Below are 19,796 nucleotides of genomic sequence, written 5' to 3'. Positions count from 1 at the left end.
GGAAGAGTAAGGAGCATGGCTCTCTTAACAGTCTTGTTGGAGATAAGTTCTGTCTCTAGCCAGAGCATCTCTACTGGTACAGGGGCCTCTATTCCCAAGCTTGGAAGGCAAGGATCACCTCACGTCAACAGGAACCGTTAAAGAACTTCAGAGAATCTAAGTTAGGGTTTCATTGTCCCCCACATGTTTTTTCCCTATTGGGCTAGCCCCAAACAAAAGAGAGTTTATTTTAATAATTGTTTAGAAATCATTCGAAATGACCTTGGACTTTGTTATAAAGAATCTCCCATTCATTGGAAAGATGAGCAGTTAAAGCCTTATGGCTATTCTGTTCCATTGGTCCATGTGTCTGCTTTTACACCGGTATCATACTGTTTTGATTATGATAGCTTCGTAATATAGTTTGAAATCAGGAAGTGTTGCGATGGCTATTATCAAAAAGGCAGGAGATAACAAGTGTTGGTGAGGATGTAGAGAAAAGAGAACCCTGGTATCCTGTTTGGCGGGTATGTAAATTGATACAGCCATTATGGAAAAAGAATACGGAAGTTCTTCAAAAAATTAAAAATAGAACTACCATATGATTCAGCAGTTCTACCTCTGAGTATATGTCCAAAGGAAATCAGTATCTCCAAGAGATATCTGCAGTCCCATGTTCATTACAGTGTTATTCACAATAACCAAGATATGGAAACAACCCAAGTATCTGTTGATGGACGAATGGATAAAGAAAATTTAACACATACACACACACACACACACACACACACACACAGAGGGATATTATTCAGTCATAAAAAAAGAAAATCCTGCTATTCGTGACTAAATAGATGAACCTAGAAGATATTACATTAAGTGAAATAAACTAGACAACAAAACACAAATACAGCATGATCTTACTTATATGTGGAATCTAAAAAAATGGATCTCATAAGACAAGAGAGTAGAACAGTGGTAGCCAGGGGCAGGTATCTGGGGGAAATGGGGAGATGTTGCTTAAAGGGCACAAACTCCCAATTATGAGATGAGTAAGTTCTGAGGATCTAATGAATAGTGTTGTGACTGTAATTAATGCTGTATTCTCTACTTGAAATTTACTAAGAGAGTATATGTTAAGAATTCTCACGCATACACAGAAAAATGGTAACTGTGAGGTGATGAATGTGTTAATTAACTTGATCGTGATAATCATTTCATAATGTATCTGTATATTAAGTCATCATATGTACGGCTTTTAAAAAAATCACATCGTACAACCTAAATATGTACGATTTTTATTTGTCAATATACCTCAATAAAACGGGGGCCGGGAAGACCTATGGCTGCAATTAAATGTTTGCTTCCTTCTTATTCAGGCATGTTTCCTTCCGATATTCATCAGCCAAGACAGCAATACTACTTTAATAATTCAGGTAAGCACTTTGTTTCATTTAATAAATTATAACTTAATTAAGAAATTATAATGACCGCCACTGTAGAGCCACTTTAAGGCAATCTAGTTGATGCCGTTGTAGGGTAGTTCACACGTTGTCTAATTGTGCCACTAAGGTGCCTCAGAGCTGGATGGAGGGTAGCCCAGGGAGCGTATTCGGGTGGGTTGATAGGGAAGGCCACAGAAGGAGAGAACTCTGACATGGAAATGTTGTATGGCTAGTGTCAGGTCTCTCCAATGTGATAAGATTCATACTTGACCTAGGGCCCTTCATTCTAAGCCTAAGAGAACGTACTGCTGGCTACGTTATTAGAAGTTAGTTTCAGATTCACAGTTCTCCCTAGTCCACCCTGACTATGTTCAAGAAGAATCACGCTTATCCTAAGAGACTAAAATGGGCACTGCTCTAATAGCTAATAGTGGCTTTCTAGATGTCTGTGTAAATAGGTAGAAAAGACTTCCCATTAAAGCCTGTGACCCGTTTTAGGCTAAGGCCCTTACATTCCAGAGGCTGCACTGTGATATCCTGGACCAGTGCCAGCAGACATGTATTAAAGAAGGCGTAGGCTACAGAAGCACTGGGTGTCTTTTATAGTTGTGCCACTGGAGAATCATCGTTGCTTAAATCTGGGGTCTGCAGTCTTTTACGTAAAGGGCCAGATAGCTTATGTTTTAGATTCTAAGGGCATTGTTGGCCATATGGTCTCTGTCACAACCAGTCACCCTGTCATTGTGGCATGAAAGCAGCCATAGAGGATTCACAAACAAATAGGCGTAGCTGTATTCTAATAAAATCTTATTTGCAAAAGTAGGCAGTGGGTTGGCTCTGGACCACAAGTTGTAGTTTTTTGACCCCTGGTTTATAGCCTCCTCATTATATTATATTCATTATATTCATGCTTTTCTTTAAATCATGAGCATGGTCTTAAAAACTCTTAAAATCCCCGACTGCTAATTCTGTCCTTTCTCTATGTATATTTTTGTTGCATCTCTCTCATTAGACAATTTTTTGTTGCCTGGTTGTGGATCACAGTTTTTGCGTATCTCATACGATGTTTTTGAATGCCAGACATTATGTATTTTGCGGTGTCCAATTCCGAGTTTATCTTCTTTTAAAGAAAACTGGACTGTGTTCTGGCACACAGTTACATCTCTTGATGATTAGTTTGATCCTTCTGGGGCTTCTTTTTAAATCTTTGGGTGGATCTAAAGAAACTTTCATTCCAGGGTTGATTCTGCACTCCTACTGGGTGCTGCTCCTCTGAGATCCTCCTGAATGCCCTTTGTTCATCGAGATCTCTCTACTCCAGCTGCTTGGGATGCAAAGGTGTCCCAGCCCTGCCTGAGCTCTGGGAACTGTTCAGCTCATAGCTCTCAGTCATTCTTTGCCTGGCCTCATGGAATTTCACTTAAGCACGTATGACTTAACATTCAGCAAAATCTGCGGGAGACCGCATGCAGATTTCCGGAGTTTTCTCCTTTGCTGTACTCTGCCGTGCAAATTCCAGCTCGGTCCCGGGAACCTGCTGTGCCTGCTTGGGTTCCTCATCGCTGTACCGCCGTGCGGAAAGGGCCTCCAGGCTCATTTCCTCTACTTTCATTCTCTCAGGATTTCAAAATCCTGCGCTGCCTGTTCCACAATGTCTGAAAACATCTGTTTCGTATATTCTCCCCAGTCTTCTGCTTGATCGTGGCGGGAGGGCTGGTCCAGTCTCACTAACTCCTTTCCAGCAGCCGTAGAAATCCAGCGCAGTGCATCCAGTGCTCAGCCTGGAAGGGAGCGGCAGGGTCGCAGTCACAGGAGGTCATCCAGAGGAAGACGAGCGCTGGGTCTTGATGAATGAGTGGAAGTTCAGGAAAGCGATGGGAGGAAAGGGCTTTTCAGGCCTTTATGAAAAGGCCTGTTTGGAATTACCCAGAATGTGCTGGGGTGCCACTGAGGGATTTAATCAGTAGAGCGATGCTGTTGGATCTACATTCAAGCTATGTTTTTGATGTAGTTCTAAGCTGGGATCATGGTTATCAATCACGGCTGTCTATGTGAATCAAACCGAGGACTTTTTTACAACATATCCATGCCTTGCATTCATCCCAGACCAACTAAGTCAGAATAGGGATCGAAATGGGGACTTGGACTTTTTTTTTTTTAAAGCTCCCTAAATGACTCTACTGGGATCAGCAACAAAGATGATAGACTTATGTGACTGAGGTTACCTGGGCTTGGGGACCACGGAAGTGAAGACTGTCGCTGCCCCAAGAAGAGGCTTCCCTTCTGAGGCTTCCAGAGCTGGTGACTTAGATGCTTAAAATCCTAGACATGTTTGGGTCTCGGTGCAGGAGAGGAACAGCTTCTGGGCAATGTCAGCTCACCTGCTCCTGTCTCTGGACTCCTGAGAGAGGAGCTGCGATGCTTAGTTATCGACAAAGCTGATGACTACAGCTGACCCTTGAACAACACAGGTGTGAACAGCACAGGTCCTCTTATACGGAGATTTTTTTTTTTCAGTTAATACATTCAGTACCATAAATGTATTTTCTCTTCTTAGTGGTTTTCTTAATAATACTTCCTTTTTCTAATTTACTGTAGTATAAGAATGCAGTGTATAATACATGCAAAATATGCGTTATTCGACCGTTTAAGTTATTGGTATGATTTCCCATCAGCGATAGGCTATGAGTAGTTACGTCTTGGGGAGTCAGAAGTTACCTTCAGATTTTTGACTGCGAGGGTCAGTGCCCAGAACCCCCGCCTTATTCACGGGTCAACCGTAGAGTTATTTGGAAGAGCACTGGGTTCTTCTGGTCGTTGATGATGGGGAGCAGTTTGCTCTGACTTACGTATAATCAGAGCTTTGTTGGCCTGTGCAACTAGGAAGAGCTGGGTTGGGTAGGAAAACTACTTTGGTTCTACCTCCCGTGGTGACTTCTCTCTTCCTCTTGGCTTTGTTCGCTCCACTAGACAGGAGCCATGGCCTCAAACACCCTGAAGTTGCTAGAGGGAAAAGGGCTTCTCTCCTGGTTCATTTTTTAAATTCCCCAAAGAAACAGGAATGTTCCTCTGGACAAAGAGAATAATAAGAACATACTAGTGCACAGACTCGGCTTCAGCTATCATAGATTACCCAGCCCTCATGTCTGGTGTGACAGCTGGGAAATCGAGCCTTAGAAATGTTAAGTAATTTGGCTGAAGTCAGATAGGTTGTTAGTGATAGAACTAGGGCTCAACATGCAAGTCGCTGATCCCTAGTCCCTGCTTTTTCTATTGGACAAGGGTATGAGACGGGCAGTCTGCTTATTCAGCCTTAGAAAATAGGGCAGTTCCCTTGTTGTCTTTACTTCCCCCCTTCTTTTTGCATTTATTTTAAAAGAAGCAGTGGGGGCTGGGAACCTGCTTCTTTCTTTCTTCATATGCAAGAGGCATAAGCACAGCAGACACACAGACCAGGGAATTAATGGCAAAAATAAAAGTCCCCTTTACCTTTCTTTCTTATCCCCTGTAAGATGATCATATTTATATTCCTTCCTCTGAAGGGATTGGATTTCTTCAAAGGCAGAGCTACATAAGGCCAGGTGGCCATGCTGATGGTCACCTAGGGAGCTTTTATAAGAGCATATGTATGTCTTACAAATAACGTTTTATTCTTAATATGGCTATCCAGAGCTGGAAAAATCTTTATAGGTCAAAGAACCTCATGAATGTTTAAAAAGCTGTTACCAATTTTTCTAATCTCGGTGGTGTTTCTTGATCTCTTTTGCCATGAAGTCTTGGTATGTGTATAAGGAACAGATGGAGTGGTTAATAGAATAATGATAACCAGAATTTCTTTTACTACAGAGCCAAAGTATATAGCTGCGAAAGAATATTAAACTAGTATTCATTGCAGGATATAATTTAAACTTATTTATCTCAAGTGTTTGATTGTTAGGTTTTTCCAGCCATGTTTATTATGAAAATTAAAAAATATCTGATTGGCCCAGCAGGACAGCTGTAGAAAATTTTCGATCTTAGGAGACCCATTCTCATTATAATAGATATGGATGGTTTTTTTGGTCTTGTTGATGATTTATGACCAATGATATAGAACCTTTAACCATATGAGTCTTTTTAACTTAAAGCACTAAAACTTTCCCTTTCCCTTTCCCCATGTTTTGTCTGACAAGTACCAAATTAGATTTTATAATAATCAGATGTTTAGAGTTGTAGACTTTATTTCATTAAGGCACTGCTAGGTTTTCCTTGTCTTTTTTTTTAAAAGAAATAACGTGAAGAAAAATGTTTTCCTATATCAAGAAAACATTGCCTGAAATCATAGCAGACGTACTTAGAGATTTAAATTCTATAGATATATGTAGTATTTCTGGTATCTGTACAGATGGGTATTTGGAGCTTTGGGGTCATTTTGGATTTTGAATTAGCTGAACGTTTTCAAGGATAAAAAGGTAGAAATGCTGCTCAGACCTTCTGTAACAAAACAGCTTCCCATGGGGGTTCGAAAGTGGTAATGAACCATATGGGCAAGTGCCCAATATGCTTTCCTTGTTGCAATAAAATAATTGGCTCTCTCAGGGAATTGGGCAGTCTCTATTCAGGAATTGCTGAAGCATCCCATGGTATTCAGTATTCAGTGACTTATCCATAAATATTCTATTATGTTTTGGAATGGTCACCCCGCTCCTTTGTCCTTTGTGAAGTAGATATATTGATTGTGCTTTGACCATTTGCCCTTTTATGAAAGTTGTGGATTTTTTGTCTTTCTTTGGTGTCTCCTTACTTATTCTCAGGACGTGACACTTGCTGGCGGGTGTTCTCCAACACAGCAGTGGAAGCTGATTTTTTTCTGATGGTTCTCTTGAGTAGAGACCAATTTGAAGAAGGGCATCCATACTTGAAATCGCATTCAATTCTAACCATTGTGAGGATTTGGGAAATTTACTTACATCTTTCTCCTGTTGTTAAATATTATAATGTTAATATGCTGACATGGGGAACATATGAGAGCAAATGTGGAAGTTGGGTTATTGGAGGTTTTTTAGTAAATCGCCACTAATTTGTATTACATTAGGAGCAAGGCTTGTCAGAAGTAGCCCCCTAAATCCTTTGCAATTTTATTTAATGTAGATTTAAGTCATTTATTTTTGTGACTCTCAAGGACATTCAATAATATAGTACCGAGATAGAAGAGATTTGTATTAATAAGAGTGGACAAAGTCTCTAGATATACATGTCTACAAAAGATATACAAATGATCAACATCACTTGAAAAAATATTCAGCATCATTTATCAAAACCACAGTGAATACTACTTAACGCCCACTGAGATGGCTGTAATTAAAAAGACGAATAATAACAAGTGTTGGTGAGCTTGTGGAAACATGTGAACCCGTATACGCTGCTGGTTGAATGTAAAATGACACAACCGCCTTGGAAAACATTCTGGCAGTTTCAGGTGGTTACACAAGATTATCATGTGACCCAGCAGTCCCACTCCTAGGCATGCACCCAAGAGAAATGAAAACATACGTCCACACAAAAACTTGTACACAAACATTTGCAAGAGCATTATTCACAATAGTCAACAGGTAGAAATAACCCAGATGTCCATCAATTGGTGAATGAATAAAACAAATGTGGTCTATTTACATAATGGAATAGCGTTTGGCCATGAAAAAAATGAAGTACTGATTCATGCTACAACATAGGTGAACCTCAAAAACATTATACTAAGTGAAATAAACCAGACACAAAATACCACATATTATGTGATTCAATTTATATAATTGTCCAGAATAGGCATAGCTATGGAAACGGAAAGTAGATTAGTGGTTACTTAGGGCTAGGAGGGGTAAGGGGAGCGGGTGATAGCCAAAGCCTACAGTTTTCTTTGTAGGCGGTGATGAAAATATTTTGAAATTATTGTGGTGATGAGAACACAACTCTATGAATATACTAAAAGCCATTGAGTTATACACTTTATTTTTTGTTTATTTATTTTTATGACTACAGCACCTGGTATTCCTAGGTGGTCTCCCATCCAAGTACTAACCAGGCCCGACCCTGCTTAGCTTCTGAGATCAGATGAGATCGAGCACATTCAGGGTGGCATGGCCGTAGACGAGTTATACACTTAAATTGGTGAATTGTATAGTATGTCCATTACATCTCAATAAAGCTGCTATAAAAACATAACCAATAGAAATACTTTACATGACAAATATTTATATAAACACATATCATTACATTAGATTATCAGTTGAAACTAAATTAGTGTATTTTATTGTCATGTAATTTTTCAATGAAAATAAAGACTTTTAGAGCGCCTGAAAATTTTTATGAGAAATAGTTAAACTGTCTCCCTCTTAACCTGGTATATCAGGAAAGCATTTTATTCATAACGAACACAAAGGTAAATTTTAAAACTACATCAGGGCCGATTATGAAAAATTCTGAACATGAAATCTCAATTTATCAGATTCTGTACTCTATGGCATTCCTCTTTTTTGGCTTGATCGTGTTTTTTTTTTTTATTTTTTTTTCTTATAGTCTTATTAAAGCAATAAGAAACTTAAACTCAGACATATAATGATTGGTTGATATGGTGACATGCGATACAAGAGTCACAGTAAAGGGTAGGAATTTTAATCAACTAAAAGCACATTAGTTAAAATTTGAAACATCATCTTCAGAAGGTGTGAAGGAAGGGAAAAAGTTAAACAGGGTATTATCCCTCTCCCACTACACCAGAATTAGATTGGTAACCTTCCATAGGAAAAAAGTCCCTTGCAGAAAAATTCCATAAAAGTAGGCAATTAAAGAAAATGTAAGCAGTCAAGTCAAACCGACTTGGAAAGATTAATGGAAATACCTTGCAACAGTGAACTTTGCTGTATAAATTGACCTTTATTAATGACGTATCTGAATGTGGTGCTATATTTAATGACCAGGTTGTCTCTTCTCTCGTTTCACCTAGTAACCGATTTCTTAAAAGGATCATCAATAGATGTGATCTCTGATGTAGAATTATAATCACAGAGGCCTTGGCTTGCATATTCCAACACTGTATTGAACATTGGTCTGTCTCTCATTATATGGAGCCACTGGACAGGAAGCCTTTATCAACTGTCACTTCAGCTAGTCCCTCGACCCCAGTCAAGACTTCACAAAAAATATTAAATAGCTCCAAATATTAAATATTAGATAGCTCCAAATATTAAATAGCTCCAAGTATACTCCAAGTATTAAATAGCTCTGAGCTGGAAGAATCCATTTATATGTGAATAGTCCATTCCAGTCCCCTCTCCAGTTCCACTCTCTTCTAAATCAATAGCATCTTCCTCTTCCTCACATAAAGACTCACTCATGTCCGAAGTGGTGCTGAGCTCAGCGGACACAACAGTGACGAAACAGTCACTGCCCACCCTCACGGAGGAAGTCTCCACTTGTCCCCTTATTCTGAAGATTATTAATATACTAGAAATAATGACCTGAATTATTTTACCGCCTTGGCTTATAAAATAAGACATATGAAAAGAACAGTCCTCGGCTCTGCTCCGTAACCTTTTCGTTGTGGCCGCAGGCTACGGCGGGTTTCAGGACCATCCCCGCGAGGAGGAGCACAGAAGCTACGCCGCGTACACAGCCGGACTGAGCGAGGAGGAGCAGCTGGAGAGAGCGGTCCGAGCCAGCCTCCGGGACCAAGGTGGGAATTTTGCGCCCGTCACTTACTTTAAAACAGACTTCACGTGGTGAGATGGTCTGCAAAAGCACTGTTTGTAGCAAATCAGACTTTCCATAGTTTGTTTTAAAAAAGGATAACTAGATGAAAAAACGATGTGCCGATTGTGATTACCAAGAACGGGGTGTGATGCCATGTCCCCAGCGACCTGGGCTAACGAGGTGCCAGACTGTATGTATCGTTAAAGCAGTTCTTTTTATAGGCCCGCCGCGCTCAGTGCTTTGGCGTTAAGGTCGAGAAACTTTAAAAGAATCCCCAGGCACTTGAAAAAAGGCTCTATGTCATTAGGTATCAGTGTCGCCCGTGAACCTTCCTGAAAATCACATGGACAGCTTGATAAGAATTCAAACTCAGGGTTCCACCCAGACCTCCTGGACCAATCTCTGCGGGCAGAGCCTAGGAATTTGGATTTTTAACTGACATTCCCCAAAATTCCTTTACAAACAGATATATGAAAATTACTACATTTATTTTACCATCTTTGTTCTGGATTTTGCTGATAAGTTTGGATGTTACTGTTTTACTGTGTTAGTAGTGACTAAAAATGACCTATTCATTCAGAAAGCGTTTATCAAGGTCGTATTGTTTCATGCACTGTGTTCGGGACAATGGGGACTGCAGAGAGGCAAAAGATAGAATCTGCCCTCCAAAAGGTCACAGTCATAAAGGTAGGGGGTGCCTGCTAGATGCCCTAACATGCAAGGAATCATAAAATCAGATGCGTAAGAGAGACTCAAGCTAAGTGCTGGAGGCCGTGAGACGGGGTGAGTGTTTCTTAACCAGAGCTGTCGGAGTTTCACAGAGGAGGCAGCGTTTGAGTGGGTCCTTTTAAAATGTGTAGGGTTTGCAGTGGTTTGGAAGGGCCTTCCAGGCAGGAGTCAGCATCTGCACAGATGCAGAAGTCAGGGGCGTGGTCAGCCAGCCCCCACTTTTGAACGGAGCTTTAAGAGGAGAAGGGGGAGAAGAGTGGGAAGCGAGCCTGGGGCACGATCACGGCAGCCCTAGAATTAAGTAGGCCACATAGAAAGTGGACCGGCATCTGGCGTGAAGGCCAGTGGAGTCCCGCACGGGGGATGCGATCGAGCTATGGTTTAAGAATTCAGCAGCAGCCGTTCCTCCAACAAGGACCGAGCAGCCTGGGAGGTACCAGGCATCATGCTAGACAATGGGACACATAAATGACGACCGCTCAGTTTCTGACTTCAGTGAATACAGTCTGAGCAGCAGCATTGTGCATGGAGGTGGGGAATGACAGCAAGAGAGGGGACGAGGCGGAAGATGGTTGCAGTATGAACGAGAAATGGAAGCCTGCCTTATGATGGTGGCAAAGGGAAGGGGTCAGGAAGGAATAAATCCGCATTTCTCACGTGAAGAGTATCAGAACTGTGGTGTATCAGTCATCTAATACAGAATAACAAATCACTGCGACACACGTGGCTTAAAACAATAAGCATGGCTTCTTGCTCTTGAGTGTGTGAGTCAGCTGGGTCAGGCTTATGTGGTCTTGGCTGGTATGCACAGGGGCCTGCAGTGGTCGGTCAGCTGGGCCTGGCTGCTCTAGGATGGCCTCATTCACATGTCTGACTGCTGTCCGAGGAGATGGTGATCAGACCACATGTCACTCCTCACCCAGGAAGCTGGCCCAGGCTCAGTCACCTGGCCTCAGTGCACAGGCTCCAAGAGAGTGTGGAAACGAGCAAGGATTATGCTGACACATCGTCAGTTCCTCTGTGTCTTAACTACTGAAAGAAACGAGGACCAGTTTGGATCCGTGGGATGGGGAAATAGACCCCACCGCTTCACGGGATAAGCTGCAGAGTCACATTGCAAAGGGCGTGGGTGGAGGACAGGTGGAGAATCGTGGCCGTTCTCCTAGTCACTACATCACAGGTTGTCGGTGGACTGCGATATCGTAGTCACTCGACGCACGCCTCGGCATCCTGACCTCGGGCAGTAGGGGCCCAGAGCCTGTGTTTTAACAGATTCTCGTGGCTATTCCTATTCACACAGGAGTTTAATCACTTTCAGGCGAGACATGAAATACCATGAGACAGGTGGCAGGTCAAGGCAAAGCTACTCAGGGTGGACTTTGTACAAATTTTATTTAGAACCGCAAAAGAACAGTGCTAGGGAATTTTTTGAAGTGATGAATCTGTTCTGTATCTAGATCGTAGTAGATACACGATGCTTTGTATTTGTCAAAACTCATATAACTCTGTACACCACAAAGAGTACATTTTACTATAAAGGAATTTTAAAAGAAGTAAATAAAAATTAATGAGAAACCCAGTGAAATAAACGATAGTCTTGTAAAGATCACCAAAGATCATCAGAAAGTCATTGAGAAACAGAATAGTCACACAGTGATATAATATCAGGCCAGAGAAGACATGCTACTAGCAAAGGAAAAATGTACCTTGGCAACAGAGAGATTTGGCCGTCACCACTGGAACTCAGTGATCAAAATCGCGGTATTAGTGGGATGACCCGACAGTGTACATTTCCTGACATGATGCATTATGAGAAACACAGTACCATCTATGACATATTCTTGCTAAAACTGTTTACCCTGGCTCTAAGACTTTAAATATAAGTGTTGTTATACAGAAAATACATTGAATAAGGGAACAAGCTGAATCACACTAGACAGAAATGACCAGATGAAATGTAGCATTTCTACAATTCAATGAAACTAAGTCTCCTGGGGAAAAATAAAATAAAATAAAATGAAATAAATATATATATGAAGCAGAATGTGGTTTTATAGTAAAGGGAAATAACCAAATATAATGTAAGAACCTCAAAAAACTGGCCATAAAAGACATTTTTTGAGAAAACTTGGAGAATTTTGTATTTGAACTAGATCAGATGTTATTAGGGAAATAACCTAAGCTAACTTCCTTTGACGAGATAACGGTATTGCAGGTAAGTAGCAGAATGTCCCTTATTCTCGGGAGGTGCACATCGACGTATTCAGAAGCAAAATAATACAGAGTCTGCAACCTGCTCTCACGGGCCACCCGAAACAGCTCTCCCCTCTCTCCCCTTTCCTCTTCCTCTCGTCCTCACGCTCGCCTCCACAAATTCTGCGTTCAGGTAAATCTGGGCAACACCGCACATGACACCCCTCGAAGGTCCAGAACGACCCAGGCAGGCTGAAGATTCTCATTAGCTCCGCAGTCGAGAAACCAGTTTATGAAATTAATGCTTCCCAAACGTGTTTGACCATGGAACTTTCGTTTTCAGCGAATGATTTTAAGGGCATGTGAAACGAGTTCCTAGGAAAGCGATGGGAAGATTCTTCTTGAACTGCGTGATGAGGTCATTGGTGACCGCAAAGGAAGTAGCTGTGCAAACGGCTTACGTTTATTTCAGTTTTGTTTTCCTTGAAAAACACTTCGTGATCGTCTTATTAAGAATAAGAAACCAAGGAGACATTTTAAAAAGGCCTTTATGAGTTTTTAGCCTTTGTTTCTATGGAGAAATATTTGGTTTGAGTTTAGTTTATAAAATTCTGACCACTTAGCACGGACTGTTTTGTACTTTACTTTTTTTCAATTGGTATTATGTTTGTAATCATATTTTCACACCACTCAATTTTTGAACATATAAATCCTCCATATATATTCTTCAATTTACACCTAAATATCTTCCTTCCTTCCTTCCTTCCTTCCTTCCTGCCTTTCTTTCTTTCTTTCTTTCTTTCTTTCTTTCTTTCTTTCTTTCTTTCTTTCTTTTCCTTCCTTCCTTCCTTCCTTCCTTCCTTCCTTCCTTCCTTCCTTCCTTCTTTCTTTTTTCTTTCTTTCTGGAGTAAGACATATGCTATTATAAATAGTGCTTGTAAAAAATTCTGTATTTGTTGAGATTATTATATACTTTTTCTTCTATAGCCCGTTGGCATACTATATCATTTTGGTTTTCAAAGGTGAAGCAGGTTTGTGTCCCCAAGATACATCTTACCTGGTTCTGATAGTTTATGGTCCATCCTGGTGAAAATGCCGTGTGTACCTGGAAAGATAGTGAATTCTGCTCTGTTTGGGCGGCTTGTTCAACAAATGTGGATTAAATTAACACAGTTGATAATGTTGCTCAGATTTTCTGTATCCCTACCGATTTGTCTGTGTATTCTATTGAACCCTGTATTTTGAATTACCAGAATTACTGTAATGTTGCATACTTAATGTACCCATAGTACGCCAAAGGCTTCCTGTTCCTCTAGCGTTACTTAGTTTTTTGGGTGGAGGCTGATTGGCCAGAGAGTTTTTCCCACTGTCTGCTTGAACTTCAATTTCGGGTCCTTTGCACCAGAACTTGGGTGGGTTCTCTGTTCATTTTCTTGTCCCTTTCGCCATGGTATGCTGCTGTTTCTCGTTGCTCAGTGCATTTTATTCTGCTGGCAGGAGGCGAGGAGGGGGTATGCCCTGAGTTTTTTTCTCATCCAATATTTATATTCTTTTTATATAGAGTACGCTAAAGTTTTAAAAAAATTTTAATCATAGGTGCCATGCAATATTCTATTAGTTTCAGGTGTACAACATAGTGGTTCAACAGTAAGCTTTAGTCTCAGGCCATCAGTGTGTCCCCTGGTTTGGAGTTGTGGCCTTCTCAGTGTTCCCGTTCCCTTCTCAAGTTTGGGGATTTTTTGTTTGTTTGCTTGTTTTGTTTTTGTTTTGTTTTCGTTTTGCCTTTCTCCCAGGCATTTAAGGCTTTTGTTCCATCGGGATGACAGGGGAGAGGGATCTCGGCAGCCTTTCATACAAACCTTCCCTGCAGTGGCTGCCGTCCTGTTCCCGGGACCGCACCAGGAATGCAAAGGACACTTTCTCCAGACTCTCACCTGTCTCTTTTGTGAGGGCCACCTGAGGTCCTGAGAACAGCTCAGAGCGTATGTGAATTCCTTTGCATCGCCGCCCCCAGTGTATTCTGTTGCATAGTCTGTGGTGTGTTCTGTGTTCTCCTGTTAGCTCACACTTTAGCAGTTTGTTAACAGTTTTGGCTAAATTTTTTTTATTAGCGTCCAGCAGAGTCTGTCCTCAGTACAGAGCAAGTGTCCCTGTGCCATTTTAGACTTCTGTTTAGTTGGTTGCCCTACTGCCTCATCTCTCTGCTGGGTTGAGGAAAAGTTATTAATTTGCAGATTGTCCAGCATTTATGTTTATTATAAGGAGGGGAGTGATGTTTTTTCAGGCTTTTACATCTTAAACGGAAGCTGGAAGCATTTCTTATTCTTCATTGGGGCTTGAATCTATCATTCTTAGTACATTTATTTACTAAGTATTTTTTTCTTTTTAAATAGAGATCTTTCCCTCCCGAAGTAGGTAGAATCTATAATCCTTTTTTAAAAGGCTGGGTAAATGCTTAATTCTTTCTCTTTGATTCTCAGTTTTCAGAGTAAAAAGTTAGTACAATCGTCAACCAATAATACTGAGATCTACAAGGGCCAACTAATAGAAATTCACTTGGGAGAATGCCAGTTAAGCAAGAAACATCCAGAACCAATTAGTTTCAAACTGTTCGTTAGTTAAATATATTAGAAGAGTAAATTAAAGCATCAAGGTAGCAACTTTTTAACCTCAGAATTTTCTGTTGTTGTATTTCTTAACGATACCTGGCCATAATTACAAGTCCTAAAGCTCATGCTGGCAATAATAATACCAAAGCAGTCTTTGTAGAAGAAATATCAAAATCCCTATTATTTCAGGCGGCTTGCACATTACCACCATTAACAGAAATCTTGTCTCATTCCGTTGGCAGTCTCAGCTTTTACAAAATGAGTCCAGGAGGCAGCTGATACCACAATAATAGAAAAATTTTGGAAAAGGGCCATCTCTTTCTTTGAGTCAAAAGGCAGATGCCAGCTAGGAACATTAGCTCATTGCATTTTCCTCTCCCTCTCCCCCACATCCTCCCGTGTATAATTTGTGCCTTAAAACAAAAAACAAAAAACAAAAAAAAACAAAAAACAAAAACAAACCTGCCACCAAGTTCAGCTGGTGACTGGGTACAAAGCTGTGTCCTTTGCAGCTTCTGTCTGCCAGCCTGGAGCACATGTACTGGTTGAAGCTTGAAGCCCTTGCTGACATGTGGAGTAACTTGTGCTGCTTTTCTTAGACTCTCCTGAAAGGCAAATGGCCCCAATCACACTTGGCTCTCTTGTGCAAATCAAGCAGAGTTGTCACCCCACTCCAGTTGGGGTTGCTGGGTAGCCATATGTGGAACTAGGGTGGGATAAACGACACAGGTCTTGGCTTCAGACCGAGACTGGTTGCTGCTTTGTCTCTCAGTCTTTAGATGTAAAATTACCAGGGAAGCCGTACTAGGAAAGAAGTAGTCAGGTTTTAAAATGATATCTAGTTCTTTTACTGTCAGCAGATCATTTGACAATATCTTCGAATCCCGTTTGTAAGCATCATATGTTCAGAAGGACCAGTTGAGGTACATTTTAAATAGAAAAGAAAGAGTTTATTTTAACTAAGTTGTACATTTTTTTTTATTGAAGCTACACCAGGGTATATAAAAGCAACATCTGTCTTATTTCTTTATTATTATAAAGATTTTTTTGAGAATAAAGGGAGTAAATTATGTCCATGTTCTTTTAATCTGTCGTGGCATGGCACAAATCAGAGAGGATGTGAGCTTCGGGCCTGGCGTATCAATCAGCTTTGCTTGAGGTGGGAGTCACTGACTGATCAGGCGTTGGTTTTACTATTATTATTATTTTTATAATTAAAGCTTCTACGGTAATGGACTAAGCAGGAGGCACGTAGCTAGAAAAAGGTGAAGATGTGGAGAAGTGTCAGGAATATCGGTGAGTGTTCAACTCCTAGGTCTCAGGGCGCATGGGATAAAAGATCATTTCAAACAACGATCTCTGGCAGATCTAAATCGATACATCCACGGATGAAATGCTGGTACCGTATGCAGCGGCCCCGTACTGCAGGCGTGATGCAGTTGGCAATTTTTAACCTATGCAATCGTGTACGGCTGCCCTGCTTGGCTTTGCAGGCGCTCAGCAGGCCAGGACAGGGTCGAACAGAAAATTCTGTGCGACCACTTCTTTTATTTATTTATTTATTTATTTTTAATAATTTGGTATGTTTTCCCCCAGGAAAACTTTCTATGTGATTAAAAAAAAAAAGAAAGTACCATCTGCCAGATTGTCTTAAAGCAATTGCAGTTCCTTCTGATTACTGGTTCTTATTTGCTATTCTCTGTGTTGGAGATATTCATTTTGATGAGTAAAGTTTGGTATTTGAGACTGTATCTGGTTGTGCAATTGTTCATGTAAAGAAACGTAAGTTCATACTTCTTCAAATCGGTGACACGACGTGTAACTATCTCAGCCAGGCAGACACATAATAAAGCGAGTGGCCCAGAATTCTGTTTAGGTCCCTCGTGGAAAGGGACAGGCTTCTGTTTTGTTTCAGTTCCATATTGAAAAAATATTAACCGTCGCCCAGCCATTGCTAAAATAATAAACTAAAAATGATATGTGAAATTTAAACACATTGGTAAAATTGACATTAATAGTTATGTGTCTAATTTCTCCCCCACAATCACCAATTATTGAAAGGCATTATTCAGATGCTAATGAGTAGATTTAACAATAAAAGTCGAAAGAAAACTAATGAATTAATTCCTCCCACCCGCGTCCCCTCCACCTTCCCCGACCTGTGGAGACCCATCTGGGCCACCAGCTCCTAAGGGTTGCAGAGCGGTCAGCTTGCATACTCATAGTGTCGCTCTGGGTTGTGACTCATTCTGTTACTCAGCGGATCCCTGTCTGAGCCCTGTGGATGTGACAGTTCCTGTTAAACATTGCGGCCTACAGACATGAATAAATCTTGCTCTTGACTGTCAGACCGAAAATACTATTCTTTTTTGCTGAGCGACAGATTTAAGTGCCTTTCGTCACTTCAGCTAACCAGTCATGCTGGACTTAGGAAAGAGAGGTAGTAGCTTTTGAAATGAGCGATCACTTTATTTATCCGTCTGTGAAATTCTCTACTTCAGCAACCATGATTCCCTAACTTATGTAAGAATTTTGTAGAATGTCAAGTTCACTGATACAGTGATTTGGATACTCGTTATCTACACAATTTTTAATCTCAGAAGTTATGGATGTGTATATACAGTGTTTCATAACATAATATTTTACTGGAGAAAACTATAATATAGGCCTGATAAATTCTCATCATTTCTATAAAATATATTAATTTGGAAGAGAGCTATCAAATAGTGCATTAAACTTGCAATGGATATAAATTTGTATTGATCACACAATTGAAGGTGTGAAGAAGTTTCTATTCCTATGTATCTAAACTAAAATATGAAACAAAACGGTATCTTTTTTTTTTTGAGAGGAAGGCCTAGACCATTTAATAGACTCAGTACTTGATATTTTCAGTGAATAAAATTTCATTTTCTTTTTATTCGAGCCTCTTTAATTCTTTAAGCACTGAAGAACAACGCATCAATATTGTATAGAATGTTTTTTATGGCTGTGTCTTAACGTTTCATCTACTCTGAATCATGGTCTCTTTCGGTGCCCCTCAGGGCCACGTTGTGAGAGTATTCAGCACATAACTGTCCTTTAAATCTCGGGGGAGGGATGTATTACTGTGATCCTGTGCTTAATTTATTTAAATTATTTTTAAAGTTGAGGATGGAGAACAAGAGAAAGCAGCACCATTTTCAAACAAAACTGTAATATGCTGGCACTGGCGGAGGTCGTCATACCTGATTTTACACAATGAGGAGACAGACTTGGAGGAGTCAAGAGACGTCCTATCTCAGCATGATCTATATGTATGTCTGTTAATATGACCCCAGCACTGTTGACAGTGTCCTGCCCTGGGGATGCAGGTGCTAAGTAAGTTGGGTTCCCCAGATGTGAGTAGCCTGGGAATCAGGACCTCCCAGGAAGGGGGCTCGATTGAACCTACATTTTCTAGAGCAGAGTTGAACCTTGAGAGAGCTTTTGCATGAGCCTTCCAGACTTGAGTGCAGATGGCCTCTCAGCTTTCCCTTGCAGCCAGGGCAGAGTCTACCTGGCCTTCGGAGGTACGGGAGAGAGGTGATGAAGTGTGAGAGAGGGCTCTGATGTGTGTGTGCTAACACCTGATGGATGTGTGCTGCGGTTGCTCTGGGGTTCTGCTTTTGTTTTGCCATGAGAATGGGCAGCACTCGGCTCCTTTTCTGGAAATCCTATCCGAACCCCAGGTGCCCCTAAGCAGAACGTGTTGAGGGTCTGAGAGGGGTGATGATGGGTGCCTGAGCTCGTCTGTTGTGGTTTGTTAGAATCTGGGTAGTAGCTACCATTTTGGTTCTAAAGCTATGGAGGGGTGTGGAATTTTTCTCTACCTTTGTAGGCTCTTTCAGCTGGTCTAATAATTAAATCAACATGAGACAGATCAACAGGAGAAAAATAACCAAATTTAATTATATACTTAGTATGGGAACCCCACACAGATGAGAGAGTCAGAGACCCCACGTACACGAGAGGTGCAGAGACAGAAAGGGAAAACGAGGTGTGTATGGCCTTTTGAACTAAGGATGAGGTAAGGCGCCTGGGGCGTCAGGGGAGGGGGAGGCCATTCACAGGACAGGAAGCAGAGCAGATGTCCCCCAGTAATTAGAAGTTCGCCCTGCCCTATCGATAGGTCCTAATAAGTTATTTTTGGTAATAGCTCTTAAATTATGGGCAAGGCCCCAATTTAAATTCCTTAAGGCAGAAGTAAAAGTTTCTCATGAACCCACAGGGTCTCGACTGTCTTCAGCTCAGAATAATTCACATGCCAGCGTGGCACACCTTAGGGACACCTATTCTGAAGCCCTTCAAAACAATCCATATTCTCTGTGGGAAATATACATCAGCAAAAAGAAGACGAGAAATAATTCATAACCCCACTCCCCAGAGAAAAATCACATAACGTTTGAGGCATGCCCTTGCAGCCACTCAGGCACCAGAAGAAACCACTGCAAATCTTTTGGTAAAATTCTTTCCAGGTCAGTGAGCACACGGTGCCTCTTTGCTGGTAGTTCCTGTGCTAGGAAGGTTCCTGTCCCCACGCAGAACCCGATGAAAGGAGCCTTCGTAATTATCTTTACTACTGTAGATGGTGAAACAGAAGCACAGAGAAATTAAATGACTTGCCCAGGGTCATATTCTGACTAACACCAGAAAAGAAGGCCGTCCTTCTCTGTTCTTTTGGCTTCTTCCCGAATTCAGAAAGCGGAAAAGACTGAGGCGCGGGTATAGTCACCACAGAACGGCCTTAGCTAAGTTTCGAAAGACTCTACTACTTCAACACTAACAATAACATTTCTCTCACTGTTGTCTTCACCTGTACATATGTGAGGTCATATTCTGACTAACACCAGAAAAGAAGGCCGTCCTTCTCTGTTCTTTTGGCTTCTTCCCGAATTCAGAAAGCGGAAAAGACTGAGGCGCGGGTATAGTCACCACAGAACGGCCTTAGCTAAGTTTCGAAAGACTCTACTACTTCAACACTAACAATAACATTTCTCTCACTGTTGTCTTCACCTGTACATATGTGATTGGCTAAGCTCTTTTTTTTCTTTTTTCTTTTTTAAGCAAAAGTTCCTGGCAGGAATTAAATTGTGAAATA

At 41.0% G+C, this 19,796-nt stretch overlaps 1 protein-coding gene and 1 non-coding gene across 5 annotated transcripts in view; one reads left to right on the top strand and one right to left on the bottom strand.

Annotated features, from left to right (window-relative positions):
• RHBDD1 (rhomboid domain containing 1) overlaps positions 1 to 19,796 on the top strand; it is a 112,487-nt gene that overhangs the window by 59,660 nt on the left and 33,031 nt on the right. For 3 of the 4 annotated variants that reach the window (XM_015585360.2, XM_015585361.2, XM_025043303.1), the window contains exons 5-6: positions 1,356 to 1,412; positions 9,007 to 9,129. In XM_015585360.2, coding sequence (XP_015440846.1) covers positions 1,356 to 1,412; positions 9,007 to 9,129 — 180 coding nt within the window. The remainder of the gene's footprint in view (positions 1 to 1,355; positions 1,413 to 9,006; positions 9,130 to 19,796) is intronic. The other variant, XM_025043304.1, reaches the window with a different exon arrangement.
• On the bottom strand, positions 7,428 to 7,546 carry LOC112475473. Its single transcript, XR_003044735.1, has one exon. It is a non-coding gene; the product is annotated as a 5S ribosomal RNA (ribosomal RNA).

Source organism: Pteropus alecto, unplaced genomic scaffold, assembly GCF_000325575.1.
Source record: "Pteropus alecto unplaced genomic scaffold, ASM32557v1 scaffold110, whole genome shotgun sequence".
NCBI lineage: Eukaryota > Metazoa > Chordata > Mammalia > Chiroptera > Pteropodidae > Pteropus > Pteropus alecto.
This window is presented reverse-complemented; position numbering and strand designations above follow the sequence as displayed.